General features: G+C 46.5%; 1 protein-coding gene across 4 annotated transcripts in view; it reads left to right on the top strand.

Annotated features, from left to right (window-relative positions):
* Zc3h18 (zinc finger CCCH-type containing 18) overlaps window positions 1-17,324 on the top strand; it is a 44,477-nt gene that overhangs the window by 18,190 nt on the left and 8,963 nt on the right. For all 4 annotated transcript variants that reach the window (XM_060391840.1, XM_021631167.2, XM_021631169.2 and 1 more), the window contains 7 exons: window positions 5,057-5,205; window positions 5,502-5,594; window positions 6,282-6,439; window positions 9,093-9,210; window positions 10,886-11,154; window positions 16,016-16,207; window positions 16,938-17,063. In XM_060391840.1, coding sequence (XP_060247823.1) covers window positions 5,057-5,205; window positions 5,502-5,594; window positions 6,282-6,439; window positions 9,093-9,210; window positions 10,886-11,154; window positions 16,016-16,207; window positions 16,938-17,063 — 1,105 coding nt within the window. The remainder of the gene's footprint in view (window positions 1-5,056; window positions 5,206-5,501; window positions 5,595-6,281; window positions 6,440-9,092; window positions 9,211-10,885; window positions 11,155-16,015; window positions 16,208-16,937; window positions 17,064-17,324) is intronic.

Below are 17,324 nucleotides of genomic sequence, written 5' to 3'. Positions count from 1 at the left end.
TCAAACTCACAGAGATCTGCCTGCCTCTGTCATCGTTGTCATGTGTGTCCTGTCCATGTCCTGTCTGTGTGTCGTCAAGTGAACGAGTTAAAGGTTTGCACCACCACACCTGGCTGTGACAGGGGTTTTTGTTTTGCTTTGCTTTGTTTTAATATAGATTTACAGAGGTATAATTATGTGCCATAAAATGTTCCCACTTTATATGCATAATCCAGTGATTCTTAGTAAATGTACCGAGTTATGTAGGCCCACCTTGGTTCAGTCCTTAAGTATTTGTTACTCTAGTGAGACCACTCCCAGTGCACACCTCTTCCATAGTATGGTAACGTAGACAATGCCTAGAGACGGTGCCTGGGCTGGGGTCTGAGGTGCAGCTAGTGGAGTACAGAGCCGGGTCCAGATCAGGAAGGCTGAAGCCTGACACTTCACAAACAAGTCTAGAGAGGCGGCCCAGCAGCTGGGCGCTTGTCGCTCCTGCAAAAGACCCAATTCAGTTCTGCGTTCACATGGTTGCTTATAACCATTATGAATCCACTTCTGGCCTCCACAGGCACCAAGCACACACATGGTAAACATGCATACATGTAGGCAAAAATCTCATACATATAAAAGTAAGTAAATATTTTTAAAAAGAGAACAGTCAGTCGGTTGATGTCCAGATCTGTTCTTACATATGAGAATTGAACTTCTGGGCATGTCTGCTTTGCAGTGTCCAGTGGCCTTTTTAGGTGACTTCTGGAAAGTTACAGCAGAGTTCCTGGGCAGGACGTCCATTCAGACCAACCAGTGGCCAGTCTCAGTGCTACTGGGGTGGACTTTACAACTCTCAAGTGGAGACCTGTGGTTAAGGACTGAAGAGTATCTGGAAGGCCCTTACTCCTCCTGTGTACCATGCCAAATCTAGAGCAAAGAGTCAGCATTGGCATTGCCATGTTGCATCAGCGTGTGTCTATAGAAAGGAAACAATGCCATCTTCTCCCAAGCATTTAAAAATATTCATAGACAAAAAAAAAAAAAAAATTCATAGACACATGCTGACATTTTTTATATTTAAATGGATAATTGAAATTTCTCAGTAGATCTCACCTGCAGGAGCAAAAGCTTCCTGGACTGCCAGGATCAGCCCAGAGCCGCTCATATCAGGCCAGCATGGCAGTTCTCCCAGTTCTTTCAGCTACCATGGGACATCTTCCTGAAGTCTTAGAGCATCTGAGAGCTTACTGGAGGGCCTGCAGTTTCCTGTGTCTCTGAGCTGAGAGAAAGGACACATGACTTTCCTGTCACTGGAGCCGTTATGTGCCATGAGACGCTGGGTCTTCAGGCCTGTGAGGGCACAGATTTGTAGGTCTGAGGTTTGCTGTTAAGGCTCAGTTGTTTTCTTTTTATGGCCTTCCTTTGAAGATTTTTAAACAGTGAAGCACTTTTACTTTATACAGAGGCTGTATTTATTACTTGTTTGCAGCTGCTTAGACCAGCTAGAAAGGAAGCCCAAGGCATCCTGAAAGAGGGCCGCTTTGTCAGAATGTGTGCTCTAGACTGAAACAAGTGCTTCATTTGGAAAGTGACATTGTGAAACTATCTTCACTGGTCTAACAGGTGGTGTCACAAGCTTAAAGTCCGCTCATTTCTGGACCTAGCACACATGCATTTGCTCTTGCATGCAGCCACAGTGCTCTCACTGGTGTCTGCACATGTTTGTGTAGATGGATCTTGGCCATTGGACAGGGGTACTGTGGGTAACAGGAGAGGGGGCATTTGCCTCCTGCCATTTGTTTAGCTTGACTGAGATAGCTGCCATGGCCTTTTATCAGTATTTCTGATACAGTTTTAGGTCTGTTGCTATTAATGACACAGGTTCATTTTTTTCTTCTTAAATTTTTTAGGAGCAAGCAAAGATCAGCCCAGAGAGAGAGACAGACAGACAGAGAGAGAGTGGTCTCTGTGTGTGTGTGTGTGTGTGTGTGTGTGTGTGTGTGTGTGTGTATTCAAGAAAAAATGGTAGTATACATTTGGTGACTTCATGCTTGACCACCCCTAAGTTGGTAACTACTTCTGGCACTTCTAGAGGTATAGGGTAGGGGAGATAGTATGTAGCCCAGGCTTTCTCCTGAGTGCTGTAATCAAAGATCTGCTCTGGTCCTATCCACCAAGATCCACTGTATGCACTTTAGAAAACATAATCTATTTACATATATTTCCATTTTTACGTTTTACTATAAAATATTTCTCATGTTAAATAGTTCTACCCAGGCATAAAAATTAATAGAAAAATTGCCAAGGTATGGACCATTTAGTTGGGAAAAAAAGTTTCTTTCCTTTGAAACCCCATGTATAAAGATAGCCCTTTGAAATCCAGAAATAGCTGGGCATTATTGTCCACACTTTTTCTCCCAGCACTCAGGAGGCAAAAGCAGTTGCATCTCTCTTGAGTCTGAGGCCAGCCAAGGCAACATAGTGAAAACCTGTCTCAAAAAAAGAAAAAGAAGCTGGGCAGTGGCTGTGCACACCTTTGATCCCAGCACTTGGGAAGCAGAAGCAAATGGATCTCTGTGAGTTTGAGGCCACCTGGACTACAAATCGTTGTTCCAAAAGAGCCAGGGCTATTAACGTAAAGAAATTCTGTCTCAAAAAAAAAAGTTAAGAACGTAAGTTTATAGAGTGCAGAACATGTGTGTACGTGGCGCTCAGGATAGTAGATAGGAGTGGGCTCTGGGGATCAAATTTGAGTCATTGGCCAGGGTGGCCAGAGAGCGCTTACTGCTAAGCCATCACTGGCATGAGATTTTTTTTTTTCTTTTTAAATTATGGAAGTAATACTTACTGACAGAAGAGCAACTAAAATATAGGACTAGGGACATAGCTCAACAATAGTATAATCCTCTAGTATGTACAGGCCCCGAGCTATACATGCCCCAGGTGAGAATGGTGTGCCTATAAGTCATTTCTCTGCCGTCTCAGCAATGATGGGCTGTGTGCTCCACCCCATGAAAATTCACCTCTGTAAATGGAGTTCGTGCACTCCTTTGTCATTTGTCCAATATTTTCAGAAGATCACCTCTGGCTGTGTGGTGGAGTGGCTGTTCTTCATGGAATCATATTCATTACTTAGGTGGCTGAGGGTCAAGGCACTCCCAGCAGGGACCTAACAGCCTCCTGCAGCCTGGGTTCCATTAACCAGACACTTTATCAAGGACACCCTGCACCCGGCTCCTCACTTCTCCATTATGTGTTCCCTCCCTCCCTCTCCTGCATATATTCTTTCTTTCTTTCTGCCCAAGTAAGTGATGTGAGATTTGACAGCGGGTTTGGGTTTTGGATTTGGATTTTTATTTTTTTGTTTTGTGTTGAAATTTTAAACACTTTATTAACTGGATATTACTTTAGGTATAATCATATACTTGATACATTTTGCACTTCCTGGTTTTGTATAATGACCTTTTGTCCCATTTTAATTAGATAAACAAGGTTGAGAAGTACATGAATATGTAGAATTGATCATGAAGAAGTGGATGGTGTTTGCATCTGTCCCCAGATGCCTGGGTACTTTAGTCGTTCCCTAAAGCCAGGGCTCAAAGGTCCTGTTCCCTGTACAGTGAGGCTTCCAGCCTCATTTAATTTTTTGTGAATCCTTAAGTACTTTTAAGAATGAAAAAAATATATATATCATTTTTGTGTTTGCAGGGCAGTTGAATATATTTTGTGCCTTATTTATATTACTATGCTGTTACTTTGTATTCAGTGGATCTTAACATAGGTGTAAGTAGTCACGGTATTTAAAGATGAAACTTGCCTTTTTCCTAAGTGTTTCTACTTAACTACATAAAAGAAAACATGTTTGTTAGCAATACTGTTCAACTAGAACTTCTGTTTCCGAGTGAATGTAGTCTTGAATTACTTAAGATCATATGTATTAAGCTAGGAAGTATGTTTAAATCTTAGATGCTTCTAATAGTGTGTACATAGAATAGAATGCTCTCTCTCTCTCTCTGAGACAGGGTTTCTCTGTGTCGCCTTGGCTGTCCAGGATTTGCTTTGTAGACCAGGCTGGCCTCCAACTCACAACAATCTGCCTGCCTCTGCCTCCCTGAGTGCTGGGATTAAAGGCGTGTGCTACCACACCTGGCTCTACATAGAACTTTTTTTTGTAGATGTACAGATGAGACACTGAGCATTCTGCACTGAAAATTGAGTAGCTCCCTTCAGTAATCCTGGGGTTTGGCTGATTTGATAAATTAAGATAGCTTAATTTATCACACATATTTTAAGGGTCAGAAATAATCCTGAAGTGGTTTGAGAGGGCCACCCTGGGACAGATTTAGAGATCTGATAACATTTGTGCCTCCTATTGATTTTTTACCTCAGCATGAGTCAAAGTAAATGTCCAGGCACATGTTGGAGCTCCCCAGAGGCTCCAGCGTTGCCTCTGCCCTTAGCTCTGGAGACTCTCTGGCTTCTCTGCTCTAATTGGTGCTCAAACAGTTGCTGTGCCCAGTTGTCACATGGTATCCATGGGAGCTTGGATTCAGAATGTGCGTGAATGCCAAATCTGAGGCTATCCAAGTCCCTATTACACCCCCTCCTGTAATTTAAACCCTATCTAGGAGCTTTATATTCCTTTTTGTACTATATTGTTTAAGGAGTGGAGACACAAAATGTCTGTACATGTTCAGTGCAACACAAAGAATATTTTTGGTCTGTGGGTGGTGAGTCCACGGATATAGAACCTACAGAGTGACTATGAATAGGCCCTGGGAGTCCAGTCGGGCCTCTCATCAGGGAATGGTGTCTAATGGAAGTGCCTTGCTGACCCACTGGCCCAGACCTGCCCTAATCACCTCTGCTAACCTCTGTAGGACTATGGGACACGTGTATACAGAGGGAGAGGTGGGCTGGGCTGTTACTGGCCAAAGGCTCTCAAGGCAGAGGCCTGGAGAGCAGAAACAAGTTGGTGGCTTCTTCCCACGTTGTCAGTAAGTGCTATGTTGCACATCCTAGCTGCTGCCTTCCAACAGTTGGGTTCTTGGTATCTTTTCTCATTGGACTTTTGTTTCCCTAGGAAACTGCACTTGGGGAATGAACTGTAGGTTTATACACCCTGGAGTGAATGACAAGGGGAACTACTCCCTCATCACCAAAGCTGAACCTTTTCCACCCAACGGTGCCCCACCTCTTGGACCTCACCCACTGATGCCTGCCAACCCTTGGGTGCGTGAGCTCTTTAGTTGCCACCAGATGGGATACCTGAGTTCTGTCTGACTCTTGGGCTGAAGACAAACTAGTGATCCTTATGGAAAAGGCATCTTGTACCTGAGGGTCAAGGAGTACCTGTTCTGAGCTTCTTGTGCTTGTGTAGAAATAGCCTTGGATGTTCTAGAGCATGTGGGTGGTTGGGCAGGAGAGCCAGTTGTGTGTGGCTAGCTGGCTTGTCTTTTAGATGTTTTGCCCCATTTCTTAATAGGTTTTAAGTGCTTCCTCAATATTTCCTTTTCATTTTTTAATAGGGTGGGCCAGTAGTTGATGAAATTTTGCCTCCACCCCCTCCAGAACCCCCAACAGAGAGTGCCTGGGAACGTGGACTCAGACACGCAAAGGAGGTAAGAGCCCAGTGCACTCTGGGAGGAAAAGCACAGTGATCACCCCTCTGGTGGACCTGATAGAACTTTGATCCAAAGAGTGTAAACTCAGTGAAGCCTCAGAAGCTTTGAGAACATTTCTGGGCTTCCTTTAATAAGAATGAGAAATAATACTTAGGCGTCTCTGCATGGCAGGCCCAGTTGCAGGCAAATCTCAGTAGGTCAGAGAGACCCTCCCTGGATACAGACTTAACATTTTTAGGTGGCATGGGCAGCCCAAAAGATGAATTGTCTCTTGCTACCACCCCAATCCCTGCCATTCTGTAGGACCTCTCCCTACCCCCTGAGACCCAGTGTCTGCTCTTGCTAGCTCTCTCAGGCCTCCGTTTGCCTGCCCACTGTGGCCCACCTTGCACAAGTGTGGACACCCAACCTTTTCTCAGTGCCCAAGTCCTCCCTTCAGGGAGATTGAAATAAAGGTCTTGCTTACACACCTTCTGGGACCCCCGTGCTGGTCCTAGATGCTCACTTACGCAAAGGAGTCACAGCAGACCAGCCTTCTGAGGCCTGCAGAAGACTGGGGTCCTGTATTTGCCCACACCCTTTGGCACTGGTGTTGTGTTGGCACTGCAGGTCTTGGGTTGTGTTCCTTCCAGTGGCTTTGGAGGTCCTTATTTCACACTGATGTCTGTCTTCCTTTGGTGCTAGGTTTTAAAAAAAGCAACCATTCGGAAAGAGCAGGAGCCTGATTTTGAAGAAAAAAGGTTCACAGTAACCATTGGTGAAGACGACCGGGAATTTGACAAGGAAAATGAAGTCTTCCGAGATTGGAATTCTCGTGTCCCAAGAGATGTTAGAGACACAACGTAAGGAAGCCTCTGCTTGCTCTGACCTATTCATGCCCTGTCAGAATAACCACGTGCAGGTCCCCCAGGGCACTGTCTCCTCACTCTGGCTTCTTTGGAGGCTGCCTCTGGGGTGTGCTCCTGAAGTTCCTACAGGCTCAGCATTAAGTCTATGCTTTTGTCTCCTCTCCTGTTCCTCAGTTGCTCGGGGAATGACTTTTTTTTTTTTCTTTTAAAGATTTATTTATGTTATATGTGTATGTATCCATGGAGACCAAAAGAGGGCATTGGATCTAGAGCTGGAGTTTCAGGCTGTTGTGAGTTGCCCAGCACAAGAGCTGAGAATCAAACTTGTGTCTTCTAGAAGAGCAGCAAGCAAGTGCTCTTAATCACTGAGCCATCTCTTCAGTCCCCTCCTCAGACATTTAATGCTGGTCTTTAAAAAAAAAAAAAATCTGAAAACAGCTGGGAGTGGCGGCGTACACCTTTCATCTCAGCACTCAGGAGGCAAAGGCAGACGGATCTATGAGTTTGAGGCCAGCCTGGTCTACAGAGAGAGGTCCAGGACAGCCAGGGCTACACTAAGAAACCCTATCTTGAAAAAAAGGAACAAAACCCCCTCAATGGAAGAACTGTGTGGTGCTGAGGACTAATGTCAGATCCAGGGGAGCAGTGTGGCCTTGAAGGTGCTACTTCTCTGCTTCTTCATCAGGAGCTCCCAACCTTATCGAGAAGGTGATGGGTCACATTTCTGCCTGCTGAGGGTGCAAGCTTGGGGCTTAGGACATGAGGATGAGTTATAACTCATGCTGTGATTCTGTTGAGTCACTGTCTTAGTCTTGTAGAAACACTTCTCTACAGTCCTTATCTCTGTAATCTCTCGCTATTTGGTGGTAAAACATATGAAAGGAGGGCCTGGAGATATACCTGAGGTGAAGAGCACTAGCTGCCCTTCCAGAGGTCATGCGTTCAATTCCCAGCAACCACATGGTGGCTCACAACCATCTATAATGAGATCTGGTGCCCTCTTCTGGCATGCAGATGTACATGCAGACAGAATATTGTATACATAATAAATAAATCTATTAAAAGTATGAAAGGAAGGAATAAATAGTAGTGCTCCAGCATCGTTACCTAGCTATAGCTGCCCGCCCCCTACCTTCTAACACACACACACACACACACACACACACACACACACACACACATACATGCCACCCTGGAGCTCTGTCAGCACTGGGTAGAGCAGGTGCTGGGTCCATGCCTGCCCAGATGGGAGTCTGCTAGGAAGGTGAAGAGGTAAATTTGGTGTGTGGCACAAACTTTGCAGTCTATGGTTTGGATCACCAAGTTCAGAAATACTGGATGAGTATTCCAAAAGTAAACAGCTTATAAATTTTGGTGACATTAGTTAGATTGTGGCAGTTACTCTTTTAGTTACGACCTTTCTCAGCATCTAGCGACAGGACTTTGAGGTGAGAGTAGTCAGGCATCCACGTTGTTCAGTGGGACCCTGGAAGATGCCACCCTACTGTATCAGCAGGCTTGCTTTCCTCCTGCAACAAATGAAACACATAGATCATGGAGCGTTCTCGGGCACTGTCAAGCTTCAGAGGATATCTTTGTTGTGGAGTTTCCTTGGCTGGGCTTGCGTCTTTCTCATATGGACCAGGATATCGTGTGTCTATCTAGCCCATGTGCATACTCATTGGTTTTTACTGAGGACATGCTAACGGCGCAGTATAGGATGAGCCAGCATGGTGATAAGGAGTGCCCTGTCATGTCTTCTCAGGTAGCTACTGCTTTGGAGTGAGGTCTGGGCCTCTGCTTGAGCATATGTCATTTCCGAGCACCTTCCCTGCGCTGTTGTGATTGGGTTCTGCGCCTGCGTTCTCATTAGTCAGGTAGCTGTATGTGGGGATATAGTTTTCTGTGGTAGGCTTTGGTCCTTCTGCCTTATTGAGGTGAGTGGGTGGGTGGCTTGGCTGTCATGGGCTGTTTAATGTAGTGTCACAGGATGGCAAACGGAGACAGTTTTGCTGTGTTCTACCTCTCTGGGCTGCTCTTGCCAGTCTTGCATCAGCACCTGCACACACCAGCAGGTGGTTATAGGACCCATCACATCCGAATGTTCAGACAATTCCTCGGTGCTTCTCTCCAGCTTTGGATTTGAAAGTGCTGCTGCTGCTGCTTCTGTTGTTATTTTCTGTGTGCACGTGCATATGATACATGGTGTGTGGATCAGAGGACAGCTTTGTGGGACTGTTTATGGTTTCCTGGGACCAAACTCAAACCATCAGGCTTTTGCAGCATGTGTCTCACCATCCGAGCCGTCCCACAGTCCTTAAAGCGCTTTTAAGAATATGTTTTTATCTCATTGAAAAAATACCAGTTCCTGTTTTGTTCATTGTTTTCTCCAGAAATGGATACAGGTTTGTCTTTGTCTTTACCTGTGGATGATCCCAAGGGTTTTTTCTCCTTAGATTGACTGATATGTGCAGTGATAGTGAGTGTCCTAACACTGACAACCTTGTGTTCTTAAGCTATAGATACCGCGTGATCATAGTGTATTTTCGTCATGTGGGTTGGATTCTGTAGGTGTGTCTTTTATGTAGAATTCCTGCTGCAGCATTCTGAAATGATAAGATTTCCTTCCTTTTGGCTCTTTTTTCAGACTTGAGCCTTATGCAGATCCTTATTATGACTATGAGATAGAGCGTTTTTGGCGTGGTGGACAGTACGAGAATTTCAGGGTGCAGTATACAGAAGCAGAGCCGTATCATAACTATCGCGTAAGTATGATCCACATGTTTAAACTTTCCTCTTCCCTTGGTCGGGGTCTAACTATGTAACTTAGGCCAGACTCAAATTCATAATGCTCCTGCCTCAGGGGTATAAGCAGTGGTGTCTGCTTCCTCACCTGGCAGCAGTCAACCCTTCCTGTGAGCTTATTCAGTTGGCAGAATGTACTGAGCCACAGTCCTGAATTTGAGCCCAGGTTGGTCATGTAGTGTCAGCCACTGGCTAAATTTGTGATAGTCTGATGTCTGGTGGGCTTTCTTGGAATCATTGTTCTTGCCATGGTTTTGTAAGGTTAGATTTGCTGGAAAGGTTGTCAGTGCCAGTTTTCAGGAGACTGTGTCACCCTGTGCATGTGTCTGTGAGTGTGTCACTCTTGGAAGTCTCCTGATCAATGTCCTCCCTTGTAGCACCATTCTTGCCCATCTAGCATGCTGGTTAAGAATGTACCTCTGGCTGGTTTTGCCATGTGGGTCAGGTGAAGACTCCCAAGAACCTAATGTATATAAAGATCTGTATGTTCCAGACAGCCCGTTCCATCTTTACTTTTAGCCTGCTTGGTAATTCAGCTCTAGGAAAGCCTTATTAGGAGTCCTTGAGCAGTTATGTGCTGTGGCTCATATACCATCCTTGAACTGTCACAGCACCAAAGGGAGGTGGCAGCCCCAGCAGCCCATAGGTAGTGAGCTGTGCAGACTACCCTGTAGAACCATGGTCTTCAGCCTCCTTCCTCCTGGAGGTGGGATGTAGGGGACAGGTGCTTGTTATCTATTCTGTCTAGTGAACAGCTGGTAGGAATGGCACAGGAGTGTGCGTGGTGTCCCTGAGCTCTCACAGCCTGGAGCCTGTCAGCTGTGCTCTGCTTGAGCTTCTTAAGCTTTAGTGTTGACTATTGAAACAGGAAAACAAGGCAGCAGTGGGGGATTGCAGTAAAGGGGACACATACTTCCTTCTAGACACTGTTCAGGAAGCACTGTGTAGAGGCTGCCCACCTAGATAGCCATTGAGACCTCTGTCCTAAGTATGGGTCACCCATGGGAGGGCCTGGGGTATGGGCTCATACGAGCCTGTTGTTGGTAAAGTTCTGAATTTATTCGTTGGGGTAACTTCGCTCTTAAGTTGTATGCATGGTTGGGTGGTGGTGGTGCTGGTAGTTTTTTTGCTTTTTTGTTTTGTTTGTTTTTTGTTTTTTTTTAATCCGAGACAGTGTTTGTCTATGTAGCCTTGGCTGTCCTGTACTTGCTTTGTAGACCAGGCTGGCCCCCAGTTCACATCAATCCACTTGTGTCTGCCTCCCTGAGTGCTGGGATTTCAGGTGAGCACCACCTCACCTGGCTTTGTATTCATGTTTTTTAACATGTATCTTCTTGTGTGTATGTGTATAGATTTTGTGGGGAATTAACCCTAAGTACCTAAGACTAAAGACATACTAGTTCAGTGACTCTGAGCCAGGCTCTTACTTGACTTAGGCTTGCCTTGAACTTGAGATCCTCCTGTCCTAGTCTCCTAGGTGCAGGCCTTTGCCATCAGACACAGCTGACTTGCTTTAAGGAGATACTTGGGAATAAAGTGGCCTCCTGAGAGCATCCTCCTACCTGCTTCTTATTCTCTCTGCGCTTCCACCAAATAGTGTGTAATTCAGCAGCTATATTTGGCTTTTTCACCCAGGAACGGGAGAGAGAACGAGAGCGAGAAAACAGACAACGAGAACGAGAGAGGGAACGAGAGCGTGAACGAGAACGGGAGCGCAGACAGAGGGAGCGTGAGCGAGAACGGGAGCGCGAGCGGGACAAGGAACGGCAGCGGAGGAAGGAGGAGTGGGAGAGAGAGCGAGCCAAGCGGGATGACAAGGACCGGCAGCACCGAGACCGCGACAGGGACCGAGACCGGGAGAAGGAGAAAGAGAAGCCGAAGCCCCGGTCCCCACAGCCACCAAGGTAGAGTACCCCAAGTCCTATTTATCAGTGCATCTTGCCCTGCTTTTGAGCTTTTGAGGCAGCAGCTTCTTGCGTCCTTGGATGAGCCTGTGTAGGGCACTGTGTGGGCATGGAGCCATTCACTGTGTACTTGAGTCTGCTTGCTTTCTCTCAGCTTGTATATGCAGAAAACACTCTGGCTCTGCCTCAGTTGCTTTTCCTAGCTGTTGGTAGACATTGGAGTATGTTTTGATGGTTGTAGATGTGAACATTTGTGTGCATATTTCTGTGTAAATGTGGATTTTCCCTTCTCAGAGGAGAAGCTGCTGGGTTTCATCTAGTCACTCAGGATCTGCCAGACCATTTCTTTCTTTTTTAAACTTATCTGCCTTTTTTATTTTATGTGCATTGATGTTTTACCTCCATGTATGTCTATGTGAGAGTGTCAACTCTTATTATACAGGCAGTTGTGAGCTGCCATATGGATGCTGGGATTTGAACCTGGGTCCTCTGGAAGAACAGCCAGTGAGCTCTGTCTCCAGTCCTGCCAGACATTTTCTAAAGAAGCTGCTTGCTCCATTTTTTCTAGACCTGCTACCACATTAGGGTGGATCTCCCCCTCCTTGTTCTCTGCAAGGCAGCGAGAGTGGGGAGTAAAATTGGGAGATCCAGAGGTAGTGTGTATAGCATTATAAATGTCAGAAAGACATTCTAGGGAGGCTTGCCCACCACTTGAAGCAATACAAATAACTATTCGTTTGTTTTTTTGTTTTGTTTTGTTTTTTGTTTTTTTATGTTTCTATGTAGTACAGCCTTGAACTTACGATCCTTCCTGCCTCCGTTTCTCTGCTGTTGGGATTCCAGGCATATGCTACTATGCCTGGCTACTTTTGTCTGTCTTTCTACCCATCCCAGAACACATGGATTTGGGGTGACTACCTTTATGGTCATTTGTTACCAGTTCTGTGTCTTTGGGTTCACTGGCTCATGAGTTTCATCAAATACAGTTCAGATTCTGAATCACAGTGGTAGGTTTTAGAAAGACTTGCTGCAGTCCAGCACTTACAGGACTGAATTCTGGGATGGTCAGTTGCTCGGTAATTTGAGTTTAGTGAAGCACACAGTCAGGATTTTGCTCTTGTGTTTTTGTTTCATTGGTTGGTTTTGGTTTTTTGTTTTGTTGTTGTTTTGTTTGTTTGTTTGTTTGTTTGTTTGTTTTGACATAGTGTCTCATTATTTGGCTATGTCTCTCTTGGAACTAGGTATGTAGAACAGGCTGGCCTTGACAGAGATCTGCCTGCTTCTGCCTCCAGAGCACTGAGATTAAAGGCACGCGCCACCATACCCTACCTGCTCTGGGTTTTGCCCGTGTCTCGTTAGATTGGCATGTATTGGCCTTCTGTATTCTTTAAGACACAGGGTGGAGAATGGCAGTAAGAAATATTTGCTTCCCTGCTGTTTCATTTTCTATATGTAGAACTAGAAGAAAGGACCAGACAACAAGTATTGACTTGGAAAGAGGGTCATATCATAAGAAGTAATGGCAAACCAGAGCAGAGAATACCTAGGACTTTCACGCCTGGGAACCTTCCAGCGGGAAGAAGGAATTACTTAGCTCAGAGGTTTTTTAGCCAGTAGAAGTCATCCATGTGTGATGAAAAACATCAGCTCCTCACATGATATGTGGCCAGGAAGAGGTGGGTGCAGTGGCTACCACCCAATGAGATGAGGGCACACCATGTGCACTGTGACCAAACGGGACAGCCCCGGGGAAGCCTGTGCAGGTTCCTGGGAAGTAAACAGAAGTGCATATTCCTTGGGTATTGGCAGATGGAGGTAGGAGGGAAGAGCCCACGTGCTGTGAGTTCCCTCTTCTTGTCTTTATTAGATGTTTGACCATCCTGATTTTAGAAGTAACTTGCCATCAGTTGCTTTTTAGCCTTTGACCCCAGACTTGGCAGCTGTCCAGGCTGGAGTTCCCATCTACGTGGGGTGGCTACTTCGCTCGTCGGCAGCTCACTTCCTTGTGCCACCTTGGCCTATGTTCTGCGAGACACAGCATTGGCTGGGGCAGCACAGCTGACCCTTGCCCTCAAGAGGCTCTGGTAGCCTTTGGCTGTGGTACTGTGCTATAGGAGATAAAGGGGTGCTGCAGCTGCACAGGTCAAGATTACGGATCATCTGTGCCATTATTTATTTTTCTTTTCTCTCTTTAAAAAATCTGTAAATGGCAAATTTGTCCTTGCCCAGCAGTTTCCTGCTGTAGTTCCTAACCAGGATTCCACCCATTGGTGAATACTACAGCCCTGAAACAGTCAGACTACACACAGTGGGCTTTAAGGGCGCCTCTGGAGAGATGCAGCTTCCTGTGGTGTTGTATTCTGCCAGGCTTCCTAGGTCTGATGGGATATCTGGGTGGTTATTCGCCACTAAGAGGATCCAACACAGTTTACTCAGGGTCTTGGGAAACAGAGATATAACCTATGTTATTCCTTCAGACTCCAGGCCTTGGACCCTTCCCTCTCAGCACAGTTCAGATGTCAGCTGGGTGGTGTTAGGCTATCACCTCAAAAGCTTGACTACCTTGATGCATGAGCTTGTTGTTGGTCATAGATGTTGTCTTTGGCCAAACTTGTCGCAGCAGTAGACTTGTCAGTTTTGTAGCTTTTTCCTCTAAATGTTGCATGAACCTTTTTCTTAGCTGAATTCAGTAACAAATTCTTTAATGATGGTTCTTTCACACAGTCATTTTTTCCAAAGACATACCACTAAACACGGATTTAAGTTGGAAACCCATAGCATTTCCTATGGTTTCATCCACATAACCTCTCACTTGACCTTGATTATGTATAGCCCTGACTGAGTATCAAAAGCCCAACCTCACCCCATCCTTCCCCATACTTGTAGTCCAGATTACCACCTATTACTCACCTGTGCACCTTGGCTTTCGTAAACTTCGATATTTTTTTTCTTTTTTGGCGATTGAACTCATGGCACATGCATGCTAGGAAAGCACTCTACCACTGAGCTACATCCCTAACCACTTAAGGAAGTCTCTCTCTCTCTCTCTCTCTCTCTCTCTCTCTCTCTCTCTCTCTCTCTCCTTGAGACAGGATTTCTCTGTGTAGTCCTAGTTGTCCTGGACTCGCTTTGTAGACGAGGCTGGTCTCGAACTCACAGAAATCTGCCTGCCTCTGCCTCCCTGAGTTGCCAATATTAAAGATGTGCACCACAATGCCCCGTTTTGAAGGAAGTCTTACATCATTGCTACAAAGCAGACACCAGATAGTGTGCCTCAGGGAGTAACTGGAGTAATAACATCCAAAGTCGGGTGTCTATAGTAACAAAACTCAACATGCTCTGCTGGCACCCTCCTATACATGGACAGAGTAGACAGCCCTCCTCCTCAGAAAGCCTTGAACCAGCCACTCAGACGAAGGTGGTACCACTGGTGCCCAGGTTCAGATGCTCACACTACAGGAATGAGAAGATCGTGGCCCATCCACAGTACACTCCTCCACCTCCTGAAGGTTGCTGTTCTCAGGGGGCTCCAGTGTCCATCTCTAGAGGTAGTGAAGACCTCTTTCTGCAGAGAGGATTTGAATACAGAATTGGTTGCATCTAAAGAAGAGGGAACTCTGTATTTGATGTGTATGGTGTTTTGCCTGCATATGTGTCTGTGCATCACATGTGTGAAGTGGTTGTGGCAGCTAGGAAAGGGTGTCAGAGACCCTAGAACTGCAGTTACAGACAGTTGTGAGCCACAGTGCTGGGACTAAAACTTGGGTCCTGGAAGAGCAGCCAGTGCTCTTAACTGCTGAATAGTCTCTAGCTCCTCCTCTTAACTTTTAGGGTGAGAACATCTAGGAAGTATAAAGGTGAAAGCCAGAGCCCGCCGAAGTGGCACACGCCTGTAATCCCAGCACTCTGGGACACAGCAGCAGGCAGATCTCTTGAGTTCGAGGCCAGCCTGGTCTACAGAGTGAGTTCTAGGACAGCCAAGGCTACACAGAGAAACCCTGTCTCAAAAAAAACAATAACAACAACAAAAAGATGAAAGCCATCGTCCAGTGACAGTGACTCAGCTAGGTTGGATCTGCTAGGTTGTTAGGTTCTCACTTCCTTCTGCATTTCTTTATAGGCAGCACCTGGATATGCCTGGGACATTAGCTTTTGGGGTTAGGGTTGAGATAACAGTGGCACAAGCCAGATTTCCCATGTCTTGTGGGGTGAGCTTCAGCATTGGGTGGTGTTCTCACCTGGGTCCCTCAGCAGATACTAGTCCTGGGACCTGCCACTGGCTGGTAACTAAACAGAAGGTCTGAAGTCTAAGTAGGCAGGGTTTTTACTTCATGGTGGTAGTGCAGTCTTCCTTCAGGCCCTTTCTCTAGCCTCTCTGAGCATTCAGGCCAGTATTGTTAGGGCAGAGAACCTGGGTTCCTCATTCTCTCTGTGTATTGATCCGCATGTTCCCAGGCTCCAATTGAACCAGACTTTTTGGTTTTTCAAGACAGGGCTTCTCTGTGTAGCCTTGGCTATCCCTAGAAATCACTCTGTAGACTAGGCTGGCTTCAAACTCAGAGATCCACCTGCCTTGCCTCCCAAGTGCTGGGATTAAAGGTATGCACTACCACCAGGAAAGTGCTTTCAGCGGGGAGGGGACTGGTTGCTGCAGGAAAAGTAGCACAAATTTAAGACCATTTCTGGAGAGAATTAACTGGAGTAGAGGTTGTGCTTGTTCTGTTTCCTCTTCATCTGACTCTTTATTTAGGTGTCTCTTAAATAAGCTGACACTGAATGCTCTGGCTTCCCAGTCTTTCTCCAAACAGCATTGCTTGGGGAAGGATGTCAGCCTTAGCTTTGAGAATCTCTCTGATTCCAGCCGTCAAGCTGAACCACCAAAGAAGGAGACCACCTCTGTGGGACCACAGGTGAAGCGAGCCGATGAGTGGAAGGACCCTTGGCGCCGATCCAAGTCTCCCAAGAAGAAACTTGGTGTGTCAGTCTCCCCAAGCCGGGCACGAAGGCGTCGCAAAACCTCTGCCTCATCAGCTTCTGCTTCCAATTCCTCCAGGTATAAAGGAGACCTATAAAGACAGGTGGTTTGGTAACATTCACTCGTTGCCAGTTTGCTGTGTGTGTCACTGCCTAAGGGTCAATAGAATGGCTGGGACTGATACCGAGAATTGTGGTGAGACTTCACATCCCCCAGACATACGGAAGTAAGTAGGGGGGTGTCCTACCATGCTGTCGACACTAGTCCGGCTGTCTGCTGGAGTCACACAGCTACTCACGGAGGGGAGAGGCCTCGCAGCTCCTGCGGAAAAGGCTCTGGGTTGCTTGACTCTGACTGAGCGCTAGAGTGAATACATGAGGAAGCACGTGGTGGGTAATGAGAGCTGTGCCTCCCTAAGGAAGGAGTTTCAGGTGGAGTCTGGGAAGAACCTGAGGAGCTAATGGGAACCAGAAGTATGTGTATTTGTACAGATACAGGAACACAGCCGTGTGGACACTGGAATCAGCTTGTAAACTTAACTCTGACCTTGTCCGTACTAAAACTAGTCTCTGTTACCAGTAATCATTGGTCCATCCTGGTATCCGCAGTGGAACTCCACTGAGGAGTGATGGGGCTGCAGTGTGCCTGTAGGTGCCTCACGATCATCTGTCTTACTTTGAGGGTACATGTCTGTGAGCGTGCTTGTGTCTCTGTGTGGAGCCATGCTATCTCACTGCACTAAGAACAGTGGCTCAGCGCACACCACTGGTGCAATAGTGAAGGCCTCTCCTCTGTCCATGGCCCACAGGTCATCTTCACGGTCTTCATCCTACTCTGGCTCCGGCTCGTCCCGATCCCGGTCCCGATCCTCATCCTACAGCTCCTATTCCAGCCGCTCTTCCAGACACAGCTCGTTCTCAGGCAGCCGGTCCAGGTACGCCCCAGCCCGCTGAGTTCCTAGCAGGCACAGTGAGCACTCGGGACACATCGAGTGGTCATGCCTCTTTCTGCAGAAAGTGGCAGGGTTCCTGGGTGCCTGCTTCCAAAATGGTTTCAGTAAACTGCACACTGAGGAGCAGTTTGGACTGAGATGCCAATCGGGCACACACTGCAGGTGCTGGACCTAGGACCTCCATCTGAGGAGTCTCTGTTGAGCAGCAGATGTGAAAATGCAGAACTTCCATCATCCCAGAAA

This window comes from Meriones unguiculatus, chromosome 10 (assembly GCF_030254825.1).
Source record: "Meriones unguiculatus strain TT.TT164.6M chromosome 10, Bangor_MerUng_6.1, whole genome shotgun sequence".
Taxonomy (NCBI): Eukaryota; Metazoa; Chordata; class Mammalia; order Rodentia; family Muridae; genus Meriones; species Meriones unguiculatus.
Note: the sequence above shows the minus strand (reverse complement) of the source record. Positions and strands in the feature narration are given on the sequence as shown.